This window comes from Moschus berezovskii, chromosome 3 (genome assembly GCF_049115385.1).
Source record: "Moschus berezovskii isolate FMDL1 chromosome 3, NW_MosBer_1.0, whole genome shotgun sequence".
Taxonomy (NCBI): domain Eukaryota; kingdom Metazoa; phylum Chordata; class Mammalia; order Artiodactyla; family Moschidae; genus Moschus; species Moschus berezovskii.
Window position 1 is genome coordinate 51151031 of NC_142462.1, and position 21037 is coordinate 51172067.

The 21037-nt window shown below is 35.2% G+C and overlaps 1 protein-coding gene across 8 annotated transcripts in view; it reads right to left on the reverse strand.

The window, feature by feature from the left end:
* The window catches only part of PHTF2 (putative homeodomain transcription factor 2), a 138020-nt gene that overhangs the window by 34379 nt on the left and 82604 nt on the right, over nt 1-21037 (reverse strand). For 7 of the 8 annotated variants that reach the window (XM_055420689.2, XM_088834076.1, XM_055420685.2 and 4 more), the window contains 6 exons: nt 20625-20694; nt 19901-20059; nt 16059-16224; nt 15007-15171; nt 4531-4717; nt 1694-1849 (listed from right to left, as the gene is read on the reverse strand). In XM_055420689.2, coding sequence (XP_055276664.1) covers nt 1694-1849; nt 4531-4717; nt 15007-15171; nt 16059-16224; nt 19901-20059; nt 20625-20694 — 903 coding nt within the window. Of the gene's footprint in view, nt 1-1693; nt 1850-4530; nt 4718-15006; nt 15172-16058; nt 16225-19900; nt 20060-20624; nt 20695-21037 lie in introns of those variants that run through there. The other variant, XM_055420693.2, reaches the window with a different exon arrangement.

A 21037-nucleotide genomic window follows, 5' to 3' on the forward strand; every position in this document is an offset into this window, starting at 1 on the left:
CACCCTAAAAGAAAACAGTATCACCAGTAATTTGAAAAGTACAGCAATAACTACATATAGATGCAAAACAACACTATAAATCCTGTTTGAATTTTACTTATTCAAAGGCAGTTTTCTTTTGCTTTTTTAATAAAAAATAACAACTTTTCAGTTGGTTTGACTTGAGAGTAAAAAATTTTGAAACACAGTCTTTTAAATATCTTCTAGTCTCAAGTTCCCCACTTCACAGATGAAGAATTTGAAGATTTGATTTTATTTTTAATGTAATCTTTTACATCACTTTCAAAAGATTTAAAACAACCAATGCCTACTTGCTAATTATCAGCCTTACTTAGCTTGGAATCTGGAAGATTTGAAGAAACATTTATTTAAAAGTTAAGATTAGCAGAATAATGTTCTGTCCTTCAAGAATCTCAATATTGGCACTTCCCTGGTTGTCCAGTGGCTAAGACCCCTAGTTCCCAATCCAGGGGGCCCTTCGATTCCTGACCAGGAAAATAGATCCCACATGCGGTAACTAAGACCTGGCGTAGCCAAAAAATTGTTTAAATAATAGTTAAAATAAAAAATCTCAACATCTCAAAATATAGCTGCAAATCAAGAAAAGTAAAGATTATGGGTAAAGAAAAGTAACTTTAAAGCCAAATACTTTATTCTATAGGAGAGTGGAGACCTCTTTTTATAGAAGGTTCTGAATCCTTTCCAGGACCAACAGACTTTCACCTGTTTATAGACTAAGACCATGAATTTCACAAGCGTGGTTATCTGGCTTAGGAACAGGAGACGGACCATCAGTAGTGGTCGAAGAGTCAATGAGCAGACACACTGGCATTATGTGTCTTTCAAATGGCAGCCACTAACAGAAGAAACAGCCACAGTTCACAAGAAAGATTAACTAGAGACAGAATCACAAAGAAAAGTATAGAAAGAACAAGTAACTCTAATCTTAAAATTCTTAAGGTTTTCATATTACAACATAGCATAATATTAGATTTTTCAGAAGTTTGACTCTAAACCATCAAGAAAAAAACATATATTCTAATATAGTACAAAAAGGCAGAAGGTAACATTTATTAGCAAGTGACAAAAGGACTAATTCATGTGCCCTGAAAAAAGACAATGTTCTATCCTTAAGAAAATGTGAAAATACAATTGAATGAAAAAAATCTCTTTCTATTGAACTAGATTTCAGAGATATGACAACATCAAGAGATGTAATAAAGTTGGAAAAAAGATTTAAAGAAAAACACACACTAATCAAGAAATACAGACTTATAGAAGAAAAAGGAATTGAATTTTAGTCTGGGCGATGTAACTGGTGACAGTGACATGAAGGAAGTCACTTAGAATAGTAACACTGCTATAATTTAGAAGTTGTAAAGCCTTTTTAAATTGTGGAAGTCTAACATGGGAGTTCATAGACTGTCTCTCCAGAATGCTCTTTAAAAGAAAACAACAAACTGAATGTATGAATCCTCAGAGATGATGCACAAAGTGAATAGAAGTGTGTGGCTACTTATATGTGAAATATATAAATCTAAAAGTACTCTTCTATAAATCCACATCATATAACAAATAAGATATTGAAACTGATGGGAAATATTTATTTCAGTAATATATTCAGTAGTTGAAAGAAGTTGCAAGTTAAAAACATATAGATACATATGCACAAATGTAAGGCCAAACTAAATACCTCATTAGGGTAATGTTTCTTATAATGGTGTGACTTTCTATTCCGAAGAATGCTCTCAGAAGTTCTGTCTGCATGACGGCGCAATGGGTATCCTGTTTCTGGACCTTCTTCACTGGAGACTTCATCAGAGACATTTGTTACTGTCCTTTGGGTATCCTAAGTTAGGAGTATGCAGAGAGGATCATTGGTAATTTCTGACTAAACCTGTAGCTTTAAAACTGCAAACTTTTAAATTAAACATACATATATACACATACCTTCAAATACCTCTAAAAATTTCAAAGTAACTGATTAATACCACCTGATTTTCTAAAAAAGTCTTAAATCAGTGACTTTGGTACTGTTCTTCCAAGAGTAACTCAACAGTCATTTATCAAACATTGTCCTACAACATTTCTGTTCAAAAGATCTGAAAGAGCTTATAAAATTATGAGAACATAAAATAGTATAAAAGTAGAAAAGAGACCCTTTTAAAAGAAGCTGAGAGACACAAACCAAAAATGCCATAAAATCAGTCCTGATTTAATAATGGTTTACAAGGCAAGAGGAGGTGACTGGTTGGCAAATGAAACACATATCAGACCAACAACATCATGTACACATTAAGACACCCGGATTTCAGAAATTCTGAAACCAAGAGACTTCAGAACAGGTATTTTATTGACATTGTTATGTTCCTGTTATAGAATGTTCGTAGGTAATACATACCTGGCAATGTGTCTGCATGACTAAAAACTTTGTTGAGACATGGTAGTGATGTGAGGCTCACATTACCAGAGAGTTAAATGCCTCAAAAATCTAAAATTATGGTAAGGGATTCTATTTTACTGCCACTCCATGATATTTATTATATAGCTACAGGTACTGAAAATATATGTACTGTCAAGCAATAACACATACTCAAACAGAGAATCCTCTTTTCTTCATTTACTATTCCTCAATACCCACATTCATGCTTATATTTCTAAATGTAACTAAGGTATTATCTTTTAATTTGACCACATTTTCTCTGTAACAGCTTTTAAAGAAAAAAAATATTTAACCAAAAAATTTCAGGGAAATGAAGAGAAAGAAGATATTTATATTAGGCTATGTTACAATAAACTTAGGGTTTCCTTTAGAAAAGTAAATAAACAATTGTTATCCTTAAGTATTTTCTCTGTAAGAACTTTAAAAAAACAAAACAAATGTGCTAACACCAAAAGTCACAAAGGTAAGAAAAACAAAGTAAGATTTTCTTATAGAGAACATTTAAGGAAAACCAGGGTCCTAGGTTAAGCTTTTAGATTAACATAGATCTTCCACTTGAAACATATTCATTTACACATATGGAAATGGAGAAATAAAAAGTAAGGTTTATCGAACATTAATTATAAAGTTAAATCTAATTTAACATTTTAGAAAAATAGGAGCCAATCAATTAATTTAGAAGGTGCCAGGTCATAATGGAAATCAGGCTTATTCACACTGCTTTATCTATTTTCAGCATTATCAGTGTGATTTGTAAAGGCTCACAGAATAAATTCTGGAGAATATATATATACTCAAGGGTAACTACTATGTCTAAGTCACTTTCCATTCAGTTCAGTTCAGTCACTCAGTCGTGTCCGACTCTCCGCGACCCCATGAATCACAGCACGCCAGGCCTCCTTGTCCATCACCAACTCCCGGAGTTCACTCAAACTCCTGTCCACAGAGTCGGTGATGCCACCCAGCCATCTCATTCTCTGTCGTCCCCTTCTCCTCCCACCCCCAACCTTTCCCAGCATCAGAGTCTTTTCCAGTGAGTCAACTCGTCGCATGAGGTGGCCAAAGTATTGCAGTTTCAGCTTTAGCATCGGTCCTTCCAATGAACACCCAGGATTGATCTCCTTTAGAATGGACTGGTTGGATCTCCTTGCAGTCCAAGGGACTCTCAAGAGTCTTCTCCAACACCACAGTTCAAAAGCATCAATTCTTTGGTGATCAGCTTTCTTCACAGTCCAACTCTCACATCCATACATGACCACTGGAAAAACCATAGCCTTGACTAGACGGACCTTGGTTGGCAAAGTAATGTCTCTGCTTTTTAATATGCTGTCTAGGTTGGTCATAACTTTCCTTCCAAGGAGTAAGCGTCTTTTAATTTCATGGCTGCAATCAGCATCTGCAGTGATTTTGGAGCCCAAAAAAATAGTCTGATACTGTTTCCACTGTTTTTCCATCTATTTCCCATGAAGTGATGGGACCAGATGCCATGATCTTTGTTTTCTGAATGTTGAGCTTCAAGCCAACCTTTTCACTCTCCTCTTTCACTTTCATCAAGAGGCTTTTGAGTTCCTCTTCACTTTCTGCCATAAGGGTGGTGTCATCTGCATATCTGAGGTTATTGATATTTCTCCCAGCAATCTTGATTCCAGCTTGTGCTTCTTCCAGCCCAGCGTTTCTCATGATGTACTCTGCATATAAGTTAAATAAATAGGGTGACAATATACAACCTTGACGGACTCCTTTTCCTATTTGGAACCAGTCTGTTATTCCATGTACAGTTCTAACTGTTGCTTCCTGACCTGCATACAGGTTTCTCAAGACGCAGGTCAGGTGGTCTGGGATTCCCATCTCTTTCAGAATGTTCCACAGTTTATTGTGATCCACACAGTCAAAGGCTTTGGCATAGTCAATGAAGCAGAAATAGATGTTTTTCTGGAACTCTCTTGCTTTCTCCATGACCCAGCGGATGTTGGCAATTTGATCTCTGGTTCCTCTGCCTTTTCTAAAACCTGCTTGAACATCTGGGAGTTCAATTAAGTAATGTAAAATCACACAAAGTATAATTATTTTTTTTTAATCACACTTACTTTGCTGGGGATGTTCCTCAGTGTTCCAGTGTTCCAGGTTGCCTCTTCTGGTCGAACAGTTTCACACTGAGGTTCATGGCTTTGTATTCCATCTTCACTGCTTTTAACAGTCTTTTTTCCATCAAGGGATACATAGCCATTGTCAGTCTCAGTTGATTTATCAATTGAATTCTTTGCTTTCTTTGACCTAAAAAGAAAAATATGTGGAACATGTTATATGGACTTAGTTTATTTTGGATAGGTTACCAGTAGAAATTACAATCTGCTAAAAATTAAACATGGTAGTTATTTCTCAGATTTTAATTGCTATCTTATATTTATAATAAGTAATTCAGGAATATAATATCTATCATAAAAAATAAATATAAAAATCAAGGTCTATTTTACCTTATAAGTTTTAAGGTTTTACAAACAGCAATTCTAAGAGACATGCCCTAACTTATCAAACAATATTTGGTCAAAATCAACTGGTCTTTGAGCAAAACCTAGGATCAAAATTTTGCCCATTTTATTATGGTTAAAGACTAATTTAGAAAAAAACTATTTCAGTAATTACAAAATTAAGTTACAATTAGTGGTTTAACTTAATTTTAATACTCTCCTTTACCCAAACACTTTACCATAAGTGTGGATACCTAAATACCTCTGATAAATTCATTTTAATACACGATGGAGACACAGGACCTTTTGTAACATAAAAGCACATGAAAAAAGGGAAAACTTTGTACAAAATTCTACATAATGGAAGAAGTAAAAATGAAGAACACAAAGAGAAAGGAGTAACTTCTTTCACCCACTGAAATACTCTAGAAAAAAGTCAGTAATCATGTAGCTTACAAGTATCTAAAAGACTACACTTAAGGTTCTTCATTTACAGGAATTAAGTTTTTCTCAATACCTAATATGTAACATGGAAAATAACAAATCATTTTTGAGTAATAGGCAAATGCTTGAGGGATCCAGCGGGTGAAAAAATGGCTATCCAAAAGAAATGGTTAGCAGAAGAAATACAATGCAAATCCCACACAAACTTAAAATGTGCTCAATGCAAATTAAGTCTATCATAAAACATTATTAAAAAGCAATTGTGTCTAACTGTATTCAAAATAAATTCCCTTGAATTTTTTCCAGAGTATTGGTTTTGCAAGACAGGAAAAATAAAACTAGTACAATACCTTCATGTAGGTCAAAAAACAGAAGAACTTTTAAATGGGGGGGGGTGTTTCTTTGGAAGAAAAATGTTCTTTAACACTACAGTTGCTCAGTTCTACTGGAATCTATCAGAACTGTACAGGACACTGTAACTCATCTATGCTAAATGCTCACTTTGGAAACAATAAATCAGAAATAAAAAGAAGTCTAGATGATTAATTTAAGGTCACACAGTCAGTTAGAGCCAAAGCTGACATCAGAACACAGACCTTCTGACTATGAAGTTTATTCTCTATATGATCTCCAACAGCCCACTCTCCAGGAAACTGCCTGTTAGGATTTCTTCTTAACACACTCAAAGCCTAGAAAGTTTGTCTTACACTTCTGACCTTCTCCTCTAAGATTACGAAAGGGGACAGACAGATCATACCTCCCATATGCTCTACAGAGCTCTAATGCTTCCTTCCTGGTCACAAAGAACAGATCTTCACAAAGGTGCAAGACGCAACGCCCAATCATCTCACCCTTTTCTTTCTGTATGACCCTAAGAGGCACAGAGAGACTAAGGGCATGCACTACAGAACAAAGATCATTTAAGAGTGGCAGATGCAGGGAGGAAAATGAACTATGGGAGAGAGGAGAGACAGGGCAAATTAGAAAACAAAAGGTGCAGAAAACACCTGTAACCTTCTCTGCCTAGAGAAACGTCATTTACTGTTCCCTTTACCTCTCCCTTGAACACTGTGCAACATGGAGATGTAGAAAAAGACCAAAAGAAGTGAAATTACTTGATCTTATAAAAATGTGGGAAACTCAGACAGTGAAGGAGTGTGCTGGAAAGGTGTTATGAAGCTTCATGGAAATTGTACTTAGTTGGAAAGGGAGGGGTGAGGCCATGAATAAGAGGACAGGAGACTGGAAAGTTAGTAGAATAGTCATTAATTAGCCAGGATATGCAAGGAGAGAAATTTATTTGGGAAGAAAGATGAAAATGTTGGAGTTAAATCCCCAGGAACATCCAGAGAACGATCAGTAGACAGTTGACAACATAGGCCTAGAAGACAATTGTCAAAGCAGAAAAAGTAGCTGTAACCTTGAAGAGTGACCCAGAACCCCAGAGGACCAAAAGACAGGAACCTAGGAAAAGGGCTTGAATCTGTAATAATGGCTGCTTTAAGAATATTTCTAAGGAGAATGTAATCTTTCTTTACCAGGACAGAGTAAAGACTGTATTAAGCCAAGAGAAAGAGTTCTAGTAGCACTCATTCCATATATCTTTCAGGATCTCCTACTTCCTCTCTTCCTATCTCTGCCTCCTTCCAGTTTTCTCTGGGCTGTTTTTCCCAATATCTCCTCAAAGTACAAGTAATGCTGTCAGAAGGTATGAACAGTAATTTACTAAGCTACAGTAGCTATTTGATATTTCTCTCACACTAAATGTAGACAAGTTGAAAATCAAGCTGAAATAACAAAGAAAATACTAAATATAAGTACAACCTCAGGGTTTACAAAGCAGCTTAAAATACAAACTGAGGCATCCTGGCAGTGGCTGATAACAGCAGTGGTAATAAAAGAGTTGCAAGAGCATACAATAGTTGGAATGAAACAGCAGGAGTAGTCCAGCAACAGACAATAATGGCAACTAATTTGAAGGCAGTTTTAGGGCGGGGGGCAAGGTACAGCCCAGAGGACTGGAGATGGGCTATCAATACACAAAGACGATTAATCAAATAAGTACATTAAGGACTGGAACCAGGTTTTTCAGTGACAGAGAATGAAAATATAGAGAGGAGAAAAGATACAATGAGCTTTGTGGTATTGTATCTGAATTGGAACTATCTCTGAAAATCCATGGCTTACATCTAGACAAAGAAATAAATATAAATGCAAAAGGACACACACACACACACACATTCTAGCTCTTTCCACTGAGAAGGCTCCAGGGTGGCAACATCACAACAGCAATGAGTGTATCCAGCATTCAGAGTTTAGTCTCCACACACTACTCTTCTTGAAGAAGCAGTTCATTCCAAGCCTGAGGAAGAGAAAGTACAAGTTGAACCTGGAAACATTTTGTTGTGCCAAAAAGTAAGGAAGGGTTCAGAAAATGACAAGGACATCCCCAAAAGAAAAGTAACTGCTCTAAGGTACCCCCTGGCCACACTGAAGCCAATCTAATCATCCAAATAAAAAATGACAATAACAAATTGAAAAAATAAAAATCCCTAAGTAAATAATTAAGGGAAAGCTCTTCCTTAAAGTGAATGCCAAATAATAAATGTAGAGGGAAATGATGTAGTTAGAAAAATTACCATTTGGCAACTACCATAATTCAAGCAAGAATCATCAATGGATGCTAAAACTAGAAAGTGAAGGTGGGATGAGAAACGGGTCATTTTTATAGTTAATGTATCTCCACACAGGATATTTGTTGACTACAAAAGAAAAGTACATAAATTTATACTGGAGAAATTTAGCTGCTACTGCCTAAGTCACTCCAGTTGTGTCTGACTCTGTGCGACCCTAAAGACAGCAGCCCACCAGGCTCTGCCGTCCCTGGAATTCTCCAGGCAAAAACACTGGAGTGGGTTGCCATTTCCTTCTCCAGAAATTTAGCAGACACTATCTTAATCAAGTGATTCATATAGATTTTTGATTACTGATGCAGTCTTCTGCTCACATTTTCTGTCTCTTCATGATTCAGTCTGGATTGTATATTTCTAGGAATTTATTCATTTTTTCCTAGATTATGCAATTGGGTGGCATGTAATTGTTCATAAATATCACTGCTGCTGCTGCTAAGTCACTTCAGTCGTGTCCGACTCTGTGTGACCCCATAGACGGAAGCCCACCAGGCTCCCACGTCCCTGGGATTCTCCAGGCAAGAACACTGGAGTGGGTTGCCATTTCCTTCTCCAATGTGTGAGGAACAAATCTACACTGTTTGCCACCTGATAGTACACAATGATACTCCTACCAAAAATGCGGAACTGGGTTTAAATATGAAGAAATATTACACAACTAACTCAGTGGTATGCTGCTAAATGTTGAACAACCAGCTATCCAGGTGTAAAAAGTCCTTGTCTGTAGTGTTCTCTGATTTCCATGGTGTAGATAATCCTACCATGATCAATTTCAAGTACCAACTGATGATGCTGAAGATAGCATAGGGAAGAGATATACACTGAGCTCTCATGAGTCACCTGGAACTAGATGAAAACCACTGACACAAACCCACATTAAGGGACATTCTACTAAGTGATTTCCCTGTATCTTCCAAACTGTGAAAAACATGAAACTTGAGGAAAGACTGAAGTCTGTCCCAGAGTGAAGGAGACTAAAAAGATATGACCCCTGAGTGTGGCATATGTTCCCAGATTAGATCCTTTTGCTGTAAAAGATATTAATAGGGACAGTTAACAGAACTGAACTGGGTCTCTGGGTGAAAAATATATGGCAGTTCTTTGCACTGTTCTCTCAACTTTTTTAATTGTTAAATAACAATTGTTAAAATTGTTTCAAAGTAAAATTATACATTTTTAAAAGTACAAACTGATTACTTTAGATTTTAACATAGAAGAAATGCAGGAAGGAGAAAATGTAGGAGAGCTAAGTTCAAAAAAATATATAGGTTAAAGAAGGTCAAAAATGTAGGTTAAAGAGGTTAAACCTCCAGGCAAGGTTTAATTTTACCACTGATTGCTACATCATTCATATTGTCATTAATAGCTGAAAGTAAGAACTTCACAGAATAATAATTTCTCAAAAGGAACACAGATCACCAAGACTCAGATTTTAAGGAATTCCTCCCATTTCTTTACAAAAGAGAATAAAACTGTTAAGGAAAGACAGTGGGAATGACATTCAGTTTTAAAAAATAGGTAACTGTGAAATTCTACTTAGAATATATTTTTTTAAAGGGAGGTTGCTTCTACTTCAGTTCAGTTCACATCTTTAAAATATGTTAAAAAATAAATTGAAGGGAGTTAAATATCATTTTTATTTTCTTCCTTTTTCTTTTTTGGGGGGGATCATTTAATAGAATTCCTTCTTTTACAGGAGATAGTTTATTTTTTATTTTTTGTCAATCTTAATAGCACATTGATTTTAAAATAAACACATGTATCTAAATCATCTTTTCCTACCAAAAACAAATAGCAGGGTAGAAAGAAGCTAGTTAGGAATTAAAATCCTACAGCATAGAAAGAAATGGTGCTTTTTACTATTATCTACAAAAAGATCTTACCTTTTAATAGCTACATTTAATGCATATAATACAGTCACCTAATAAAACCAGAGTTAACAATGGGCAGTGAGGTTAATAGTATCTTAAAAAAGGAGATATACAAGTCTATACTGATTTTACTTACTCCACAATAGAAGTGGTATTTCTTGCATTTGGCCTTTTTTAATTGAATTTTTATTGATATACAATATTATTTTAGTTTCAGCTGTAACAATACAGTGGTTCAGCATGATTTTGAACAAAAAGCATTTGCAATGACAGAATGTGCAATTTCATTGCCATGGTCATGGCTTATATAGGGGCTAATAACTAATAAACACTTTTGGAAGGCATGAGCTGTGTAATACTTTTTGAATTATCACGCTTGACGTTCAAAGGAGGTAGTTTTATGTCAAAAATATTTTAGGAGGACATGACTTTAATTGCCTTAGTTCCTCTTTGAGACACAGTGGGAGACAATTTGGTTCTTTTCTGAAAAAAAAGTAAATAAATGCTGTACGTGTACGATCTACACCATAAATAAAGGATGAAACTAAATTTTTTCACATTAAAACTCTGGCCAAGAAGTTAACACAACTTTTAAAGAACTACTTAGCTTATGAAATATCCAATCTACTATACCAAACATGAAAATTAGTGTGTTTCTATATTAAAAAACCTAGTCAGGTAATCAAGAACACTCAGAATACTCTACTGCTATGGAAAAAAACGTTGGAAGTATTTTTTTGGTGCTCTCAAAACTGTTCAGAGGTATATAAACTGAGCCAACTGAAGATCATGCTTTCGGTACTAAAGAACATTAGACATGCAAGGGAAAAAGTTAATAGCAGCAGGTAACTCTCCTCTAGAACACAGTATGAACTTTCTGGTCCTGCTCTCATTTGCACACGGTTAGGAATCAGTGGGGAGAGAAAGTTATAGAAACAAAATGCATAAAATCTCAGATATAAGAAAATGACATAGGGGTCTATTACAACCATCACTGCTATCTGGATCTATGACTACACCTTGATTACATGCTCCGTTCCGTTTCGTTCAGTCGCGTCCGACTCTTTGCGACCCCGTGGACTGTAGCCTACCAGGCTTCTCCATCCATGGGATTCTCCAGGCAAGAATATTGGAGTGGGTTACCATTTCCTTCTCCAGGGGGTCTTCCCGACCCAGGGATCGAACCCGGGTCTCCCACATTGGAGGCAGACGCTTTAACCTCTGAGCCACCAGGGAAGCCCAATTACATGCTAACATACCCCTTTCAAAGACTCTGGGGACCCTATGTTTCTCTAGGTACCCTCTATCACAAGTAAGTTTGAGAGGTGTGCCAAATTAGTTTATTTATAGTACCTGTAATCTTTCTAGGATCAATCCAACTCTAAAATACAGTGACGCTAGCAAATTTAATAAGCTATCCAGTTGTGTCCATAAGATAGTCTTAAAAATCTGGAAGAAGCCAAAATACACTGGCTTTTACATGGTTTTCATCCTTACCTGTGGAAGACATGCAACATAGCTTCACTCAGTCGACAGCTTAAACAACTGAACTATTTAAACTACAATCAGTAAAAGCCAAGTTTTAATCCCTGTATCTAAAATTTCTGGCAGGACTGCACACTACTTACACTATGCAGTATACTCCATTATGTGAATAAAATCAATTCATTAAACCTTTAATTTTCACTTTGGTGTTAAAAACAGTAAATATGGAAACTAAACAAAACAGAACACTTCAAGGTAGGTCAGTTACACAGAGGAGTTAACATGTAACCTGATTTTATTCTGCTGTCTCTAACTTACCAATTCAATTTATATAATTACTTTTTCTACTCAAAAGCATAATTCCAAATGCTTTTGTTTTAATGATATGTTGATAGCCAAATGAAATCTTAAAGGACATGAAATAGAACTTAGGATCTATCTGAATTTTGAAAACAGGTATCATGCTGAAGAGATGTACAATCTAGATGTAATGCTTTTCATTTAATCTTTCTATAATTATGCTAATTTAAGACTATAACTAACTGCTATTAAAGTGCTAAGTCCTTAGGAAATATTACTGATTCGTGTATCTTTTCTAATTGATATTTGTCTGGCTCAGTTTTCTCAGGTTTACAGAATCCCTTTGTAATAATTCCCAATTATTTTCAAATGAGAAATATTATGCCTTATTTTAAAAAGAAAAGTTTTATCTTGAAAATGAAATATACTTGGAAATGACATTAATAAGTAGTGTCTAACATAAATACAATGTATTAAAAATACATTTTTCATTTTAACATCCAGAAAACCATTAACTCACCAAACACAAAGCTTAAATATTTGTGTGATTATGCATTTATTTTCCCATCAGTTATGCTAATTCAACTTGTTATCACCAGAAACAATTTTAAGTCTCGGTTGGTATTTCAGTTAAAGCACTCTGACTTATCAAAGACTGAAAGACCAAGCAAGACATCATTGAGATTCCAGAACTCAGTTTAGAACTTTTGAAATTAACATTTTTCTTAAGATATTTTTATACCCAGTATTTCAAACAGTCTCATTCATATGCTGACAAACGATCTCAAATGAAACAGTTCAAAATAGTGCTTCTTTAAAAACAGTCAGATTATAGTTGTCATGATTAAAGGGAATAAATCCAAAGGGATTTAGCCATTATAATATCAATAACTAGGAGTCAAAGTCATGGTACAGCCCCAAAAGATGAAAATTAAAGTCTGAAACTCATCTGACTAGAGAAACATGGCAGAAATCTAAAGGCACGAACTAAGTTAGGAGGATTCTGAATACTACATAATAATTCAACACCAGTTTCAAATGACCAAAATATCTAAATGATCCCCTCAAAGCAAAACATATCTACTATGCCATTGAAACTTGCTTACAGAAAGGCTTGAGAAACATTTTAAAAATTGACTCTGCAGTGATAAAACTATTATATTTTCACTGTCAGAAATTAGAGGTATTTATTTACATTCAAAAAATTCTCCAAGATAGGCTTCAAAAATACATGAACCGAGAACTTCCAGATGTTCAAGCTGGATGTAGAAAAGGCAGAGGAACCAGAGATCAAATTGCCAACATGCATTGGATCATGAAGAAAGCAAGAGTTCCAGAAAAACATCTGTCTCAGTGACTACACTCAAGTCTTTGATTATGTGGATCACAACAAACTGTGGAAAATTCTTAAGGGGATGGGAATACCAGACCACCTTACCTGCCTCCTGAGAAACCTGTATGCGGATCAAGAAGCAACAATTAGAACCAGACATGCAACAACAGACTGGTTCCAAATTGGGAAAGGAGTACATCAAGGCTGTGTATTGTCACCCTGGTTATTTAACTTATATGCAGAGTACATCATGGGAAATGCCAGGCTGGCTGAAGCACAAGCTGGAATCAAGAGTACCGGGAGAAATATCAATAACCTCAGATATGCAGATGATACCACCTTTATAACAGAAAACTAAAAAAAACTAAAGAGCCTCTAGATGAAATTGAAAGAGAGTGAAAAAGCTGTCTTAAAACTCAACATTCAGAGAACTAAGATCATGGCATCTGGTCCCATCATTCATGGGAAATAGATGGGCAAACAATGGAAACAGTGACAGACTTTATTTCTGGGGGCTCCAAAATCACTGCAGATGGTGACTGCAGTCATGAAATGAAAAGACACTTGCTCCTTGGAAGAAAAGCTATGACCAACCTAGACAGCATATTAAAAAGCAGAGACATTAATTACTTTGCCAACAAAAGTCCACATAGTCAAAGCTATGGTTTTTCCAGTAGTCATGTATGGATGTGAGAGTTTGATTATAAAGAAGGCTAAGTGTTGAAGAATTGATGCTTTTGAACTGTGGTGTTGGAAAAGACTCTTGAGAGTGCCTTGGACTGCAAGGACATCCAACTAGTTGATCCTAAAAGAAATCAATCCTAAACACTCATTGGAAGGACTGATGCTGAAGCTGAAGCTCCAATACTATGGCCACCTGATGTGAAGAGCTGACTCACTAGAAAAGACCTTGATGCTGGGAAAGATTGAAGGCAGGAGGAAAAGGGGACGACAGAGGATGAGATAGTTGGATGGCATCACTGACTCGATGGACATGAGTTTGAGTAAGCTCCGGGAGTTGGTGATGGACAGGGAAGCCTGGCGTGCTACAGTCCATGGGGTGGCAAAGAGTCAGACGACTGAGCAACTGAAGTGAACTGAGATAAAATATGTATTTTCTACAAGACTAAGTGGTTGAAAAGTCAGAGAATCAACTTAATGCCACATTACTGCAAATTATCAAAATCTGTGAAAATTTCTCCCCAAATTACTATCAATAAGAATACGCCCAGGATATAACTGATTAATTATATAATTAATTACACGCACTGTAATTATATAGTCCATGATAAACTTTATCATAAGAACACAATCACAAATTGATAAAACAATGATACTAGCAGAGAAGTTACCAAAAGTGACTGAAAATCAGTTACTTGCAATATCCCTTTTCTTGACTTATTAACTTAGCGATTTTCATCAGTTTTTATTATGGCACAAGCTAAATAAAAAACCCAAACTACAAAAAACAGAATCTGGTATTATAGTATATATTTTATTCTTTCAAGTAACAGTATGTATACCTATACCTATATGTTTTATTTCAGATAATTTTAGGTAATTGAGGCAGATTTTTAAAAAATGTCATACAACTCACATGCTATATTAACAAAGCCAAATTGTCCTTTAGTGCTGATGAAGATTAAATAAGCAATTTAGTAGAAATAGTACTTGAGAAATCACAAAAGAAACTAAAATCAAAAGATACTAACTAAATATACTTTGATAGTATATATTCATTCTCATATAGATTAATATATATATGTAAATATATATTTACATATATATATGTATATCTCAGAGTGAATTTTATGGTCTCTATTTTTTTCATTATATATAGCTTTATAATTTATAAAAATAAAATCCACAACAGGAATGTCATATTCAAAATCAGTAGTATTCATTAAGACTGTAGTGCCAAAAAAGGGACAGTGCATTTCTAAGCCATAGGAAGTCTTGAATAAATACAAACCCTGATAAAAAGAAAGCAGCATGCCAGAGATCTCTGAAGACAGCGCCAACGCTGTAAGAGGTGCTTGTACCGTGGCTCTGAACGGCTCCCTCCTGTGTGTTATCTGTGGTACTAGAACCATCTCCTTCCCTATGTACTTCCAAATGGGCTGCTTTTCTTAATTTCCTTCATTAGAAGAGATTAAGAGTGGAAGGTAACTTTAAAATTTAATAACCACTTTCTCGACAGTACATTTAAAAATTCGGAAAACATAAACACAGGAACTCTAATACACAGTGAAATTCAGGTTGATGCATAAAAGTTACGCCAAATATTAAGTACATATACAAGACCAGTTTCTATAAATGTTAAGATACTGTTTCTTGCTCATACTGACAAGTCACTGGACACTAGGTTGCAAGGACAGCACTAGGCAGATATTTACAGAAGTACCCCTTCCCTATTGGAATATCACTTATTTGCAGATGAAGAAGAAAATTTAAATTGGAGAGACTGATAATCTATCTGTTCAGCAGTGCTACTTATCTAATTAGGTTTTTTTTTTAAATAAAGAGCTTAAATCAATATTCCAAAACAGCAAATGTCACAATCTCTTAGCAACAATATTCAAAAGATAAATTGTTCCCAAAGACCCTTAAAACAGAACTTCATTGTGCTAAGTGGCCAGTAAGACTTGCTATGCTTACTTAATTAAAGGGCAATATTAAACAGCTTCAAGTGACATATAATAAATGGAATTTAGCTAAAAAATTTCCTTGACTTTTGTTTTTGCCAAAGCATCTTTTAAGTACAAGGTTCTGTAATAGTGGAAATTATTAGCAATTCCAACTAACATATATTCCCTACATTGACATCACGTGCCTCAGCAATGAGCTTCAAGAAAGAAAACAAAAACAAACAGGTATGGGGTCTCAAAACGGCTCTGAAGCAAATAAACTATTCAATAGCTGATTCTGACTGAAGCTCACTGTCAAGATAACATTTCATTCAAGAACAATCCTGGATTCAAATTACAGAAATCTACAAAAAGATCACTTTTAAACAGACAGTACCTTCTTCTTTTACCCCCTGTACTCAGCGGAGGTTTGGGTGTTCTTGTTGAAACAATCTGGCAGTGCACAGTTCCTAGGAGCAGCATCAGCCATATTGGCTCAATCACTTCAGTCAGAGGTATGCTATGTGGGCTAGAAGCGGAACAGAATAATACTATTGCGGCAACTACAAAAAGGGAAAGAAAATACATTTAATTATAGATCTGATAGTCATGTCCTCAAAACTTTAAAAACTGTTCTAACGTTGTTCTTTGCCAGATTATTTTTCTAAATTTCAATGAGTATAAAAGTTATTTCAGACAAGCTCTTCAAGACTTCTTTGCCCCTGGCTAATCATGCCATTCAGAAATGAACTCTTGGAACAAACTAACAGCCAACCTGGTCTCTAAAGTACACACCTAAAAACTGCAATGAAAACTAGATACATGTAAACCTAAAAGCATCCCTGGTAAGATCACAGACACCCCCTCCTCAAAAGGGGGACATAAAAAGAAATAATTAAAACCCCTGTAATGAACTGAATTGTGCTCTCCACCTTCATTCCATATGTTAAAGTGCTGACCCCCAACATGACTATCTTAACAGATAGGGCCTATATGATGTAATGAAGGTTGAATAAAATCATAAAGGTAGGACCTTAATCCAAAAGGACCAGTGCTGCTATAAGAGCTAGAGATACCAGATTTCTTTCAGCTCATACACAGAATAAAGGCCATGTGAGGATACTGCAAGAAGGTAGACATCTACAAGACAGGAAAAGAAACCTCCAACAGACACCAACCCTAACAGCACCTTGATCTTAAACTTCCAGCTTCTATAACCATGAGAATATAAATTTCTGTTGTTTAAGGCACTCAGTCTGTAGTCTTTTATTACAGCAGCCAGAGTAGACTAGCAATATCTGTGACACATAAAAATGATGTAAACTGGAGAGGTATGAAGGAATTCTAATGTCTAATTCTCAAAAGTTAATTAACTCACAGATAAGTAGTGGACTAAGTAAATAAAAGGGGAAAGGGCTACACAGGCAAAAAGAGTTACCCCCAAAACATACAAGCTACCAAAAAAGGCACAGAATGTTTAAGAAACAGCACAGAACCAGTTTTTTGGTTAAAGTTGAGAAATTTAAGAGACTGACTGAAACACTGGCTCTTTATCTTGAAGGCAATGATAATTAAGATTTAGAACTTGAGTGGCTGGTTTAGATTTCTAATGTAAAAGATAAATGCATGTGTGTGTGTTTAGTCACTAAGTCGTGTCTGACTCTTTTGTGATCCCATGGACTGTAGTCCCCCAGGCTCCTCTGTCCATGAGATTTCCCAGGCAAGAACACTGGAGTGGATTGCCATTTCTTTCTCCAGGGGATCTTCCTGACCCAAAGATCAAATCCATGTCCCCTGAAAGGCAGGTGGATTCTTTATCACCAAGCCACCAGGGAAGCCCAAAAGGTATAAAAGACATAAGGGCCCTTGGCAGTGATCCAGGAGAGAAATGACATAAGCAATAAGTAGGATGAAGCTGAAAATACATAGTTGAGATATTTAAAAGGCATGTGACTGAAGTGAAAAACTGTAGTTATGTAAAACCCCGTCTGACTGCACACGATTCTTTCTCCTCTTCAGGACAAGAAGATGGGATAGAGAATGAGGACATAATTCAGAACGCTATACTCTGCTCAATATGCAAAGAGGCAGAAGCACAGGGGTTTCTAAAGGCACTCAGATTGCTGAGGGTTTGTCTTATCATGGCTTTGTCACTGGCTATGTGACTTGAAACAGATTAAGGCACTTTTTAAACTAAGCTTTACCAGGGAATTTTTCAGTGGCCAACACTTATAAACACTAATAACGTTAAACTCCGCCGTGGAACTGAAAAATAACTGTTTTTCATGCTTGACCTACACTATGCTCACTATTTAATTTAGGCAAGCCAATATGTGAATTTCAGCCACAATATACGACCTTCTAATTACACTGGAAACTTATTTGTCCTCAAATACAATAAAGCAATAATATCAAAAAAAGTACAAGGCACAGTAGTTACAATGAATGGTACTGATTATTACTCTAATAAGCAATCGCAATTTCTGACCACTTTCGAATAAAGTGTTCTCCTCTAGGTAAACTAGAAAACACTGGAGGATAACTTCAAGTTCACTCCCTCTTAAGTACATAAGATATACACAAGCTTAAAAGAAATAACCTAAATATGTCTTTCATTTTTATTGTTTTCATTTACTTAAAAGATATTATCTTCTACTTAGTGTTTTTTGATAGAAAGAAAGTGAAAGTCACTCAGTCATGTCCAATTCTTTGTGACCCCATGGACTGTACAATCCATGGTATTCTCTAGGCCAGAATACTGGATTAGGTAGCCTTTCCCTTCTCCAGGGGATCTTCCCAATGCAGGGATTAAACCCAGGTCTCCCACATTGCAGGTGGATTCTTTACCAGCTGAGCCATGAGGGAAGCCCCTCAGGATTACAATTGTGTTTAAAAAAAATAATAAGATATTAAAAACACTAAAAGGGTATCAACCAAATTAAAATTGTTGCTTTGTTAGAGTGACACTGCTGTGCTGGGATGCAACATTACAAAGGTATTAAGCATGTGATTCTGAAGTCAGACTGCTTAGATTTGAACCTGGACCACCATACTTGCTGAGTATGTAACTTTGGACCTGCAGGTCCTTCAGGTCCCATGTCTATAGGTTAGGCATACTAATAGTACCCATGCTTCACTGGATGGTTGTATTAAATGAGCATCTGTGACAAGCTCTTAGAACAGTACATGGTACACAGAATTTTAATACAGAATGACAGTCTCAGAACACAGTGGTTAAGAGGAAAAAAAAGAATACTGCTGAGAAAGGAAGAATGAACCTTAAGGCTTCATAAAAACAGACTCGTGTGTCCATATATGTAGGGGTACCTTTGGAAGAGATTCTGTAATTTCTAAAAATCCTCTCAATTTGTATTTTTCTTTAGCAATCCATACATTCAAATTATCATAAAATTATTTTGGAAAATAACTGCTTTTTTAAACTTTTTTTTCCTAAAATTTTTATTTAATAAATGGTACAAAGCACAATGCCAAAAACATTAACAGTTAAAATTTCACCAAATGAAAAAATACTATAGAATACACAGTTGTAAAAAGCTACATTAAGTTATTTTACAACTGCCTCAAGCTGCAAAAAGAAAAAAAAAAAACCCAATACGATACCTAAGTTATCCCTCTCTCAAAATAATGCCATTTATGTTATAAACCATGAGCACCCCATCAAAAGACGGGAACTGCATTTGTTAATTCATATGTATATATATGACTGTATCACTTTGCTATACACCTGAAACAAACACAACACTGTAAATGAAATATAGTACAATATAAAATAAAAATAAGTAACAGAATTTTGGGGCTTTACACAGAGTTAGAGTTCCTATCAGAGGGATAACCGCACCATAGCCGTACTAAATCCTCATGAAGAAGTCACACAAATGACTGAATTACAAGAGTTACAGGAATGAGAGTTGCTCACTTCCCAGAAATTACAGATCACAGAAAGCCAACAAAGGCACGAGATACAGGCCATTTACTTATGAATGTGTAAAACTCAAGAAAGTCCACAATATTCCTACAACATGTTGAAAGTGCTTCAGAATTCACACAATACTAATTTTCTTTTGGTTCTGGTTAAATTATATATACCAGTTTGTAACAACATTTTTAACCCCAAACTAACAATAAATTTTAAAAATAACAAAGCCTTAGTAATCCTAACCAAAAAAAAAAACATGCTGAAAGTTAAAAGCAAAATGCATTTCTTTCATTTAGTTGTACCTTGAAGAAGATAAAGGACTAGAAGCCAGAAAAAGATGACTTTTGATGTTACTTGTAACCACCACCGGAAGAAAAAGGGAAAAAATACAACTCGAACAATTCCCTTTCTAGTCAAAGAAGTCCATGGACTTTCAGGTTTTGCCTTAGCAAATGCAGACCCTAAGAGAAGTAATGCAAAATGAAAGACAACATTTATTATTTTTTAATTTCCTTAAAGAAAAAAATTTTAACATCTGAAGAACAATACAACATAATATTTCTTTAGTACTATGGGTGTCAACTGTCCAGTTGTGGGTAGGAAACATTTTTAAAAACATCACACATACCATCATACTGACTCAGGTACTTTGAAAAGAACTATTTTTAACTGAAATAACAGCAAAATTTCTCCTACATATTTTATAAATACAAGACAATTTTCAAATGTCAGTTTCAGTTAGGAATTAAAAATACCACTTTAATGTTTATAACAAGATTTATAGTTTGCTAAGCAAATACGAGCTGCTTTTCTTTTACACTTATTACTTGGAATGATTTTTAGTGAGAGAAAAGACTAGTCAATAGTATTTAAAGGTCTCCACTCTCTCTTTTTTAATACTACTTCTAACTGCATTTAGCCTCACATTGCTTTTATTTCTACAAACATAAATCTAACCCATTTTGAACTCTGTTCCTTCGAGGACAATTTCTAATTTCATTAAATATTTGGTTATTCAAGACTCACCTCTTACAAGATCGACATCTATGAGGTCTGGTTTGACATGCGCTGTTTTCTTTGGTTTATTCCTTAACCCCTGTAACATATTAAAAGTAGTATTGCTAACAGAGTAGATTTTTAAAGTTCTTATCACAAGAAAAAAATATGTAAGTATGTATGGGAATGATTATTTAAACTAGACTTACTGTTGGGATCATTTCTCAATATATACAAATATCTAATTACTATGTTTCACACCTGAAACTAATATGTTATATGTCAATTTTAACTCAGCAAAAAAGTAGTATTGAAATTCAACACATGTGCATTTTTAATACCCAAAATCAATGCCTAAAGATTTTAATTAAGAAGAAAAACTTTAATATAATGGACAAACACTAACACATATATTTGTGACAAATGGAACACAACAGTAGTGT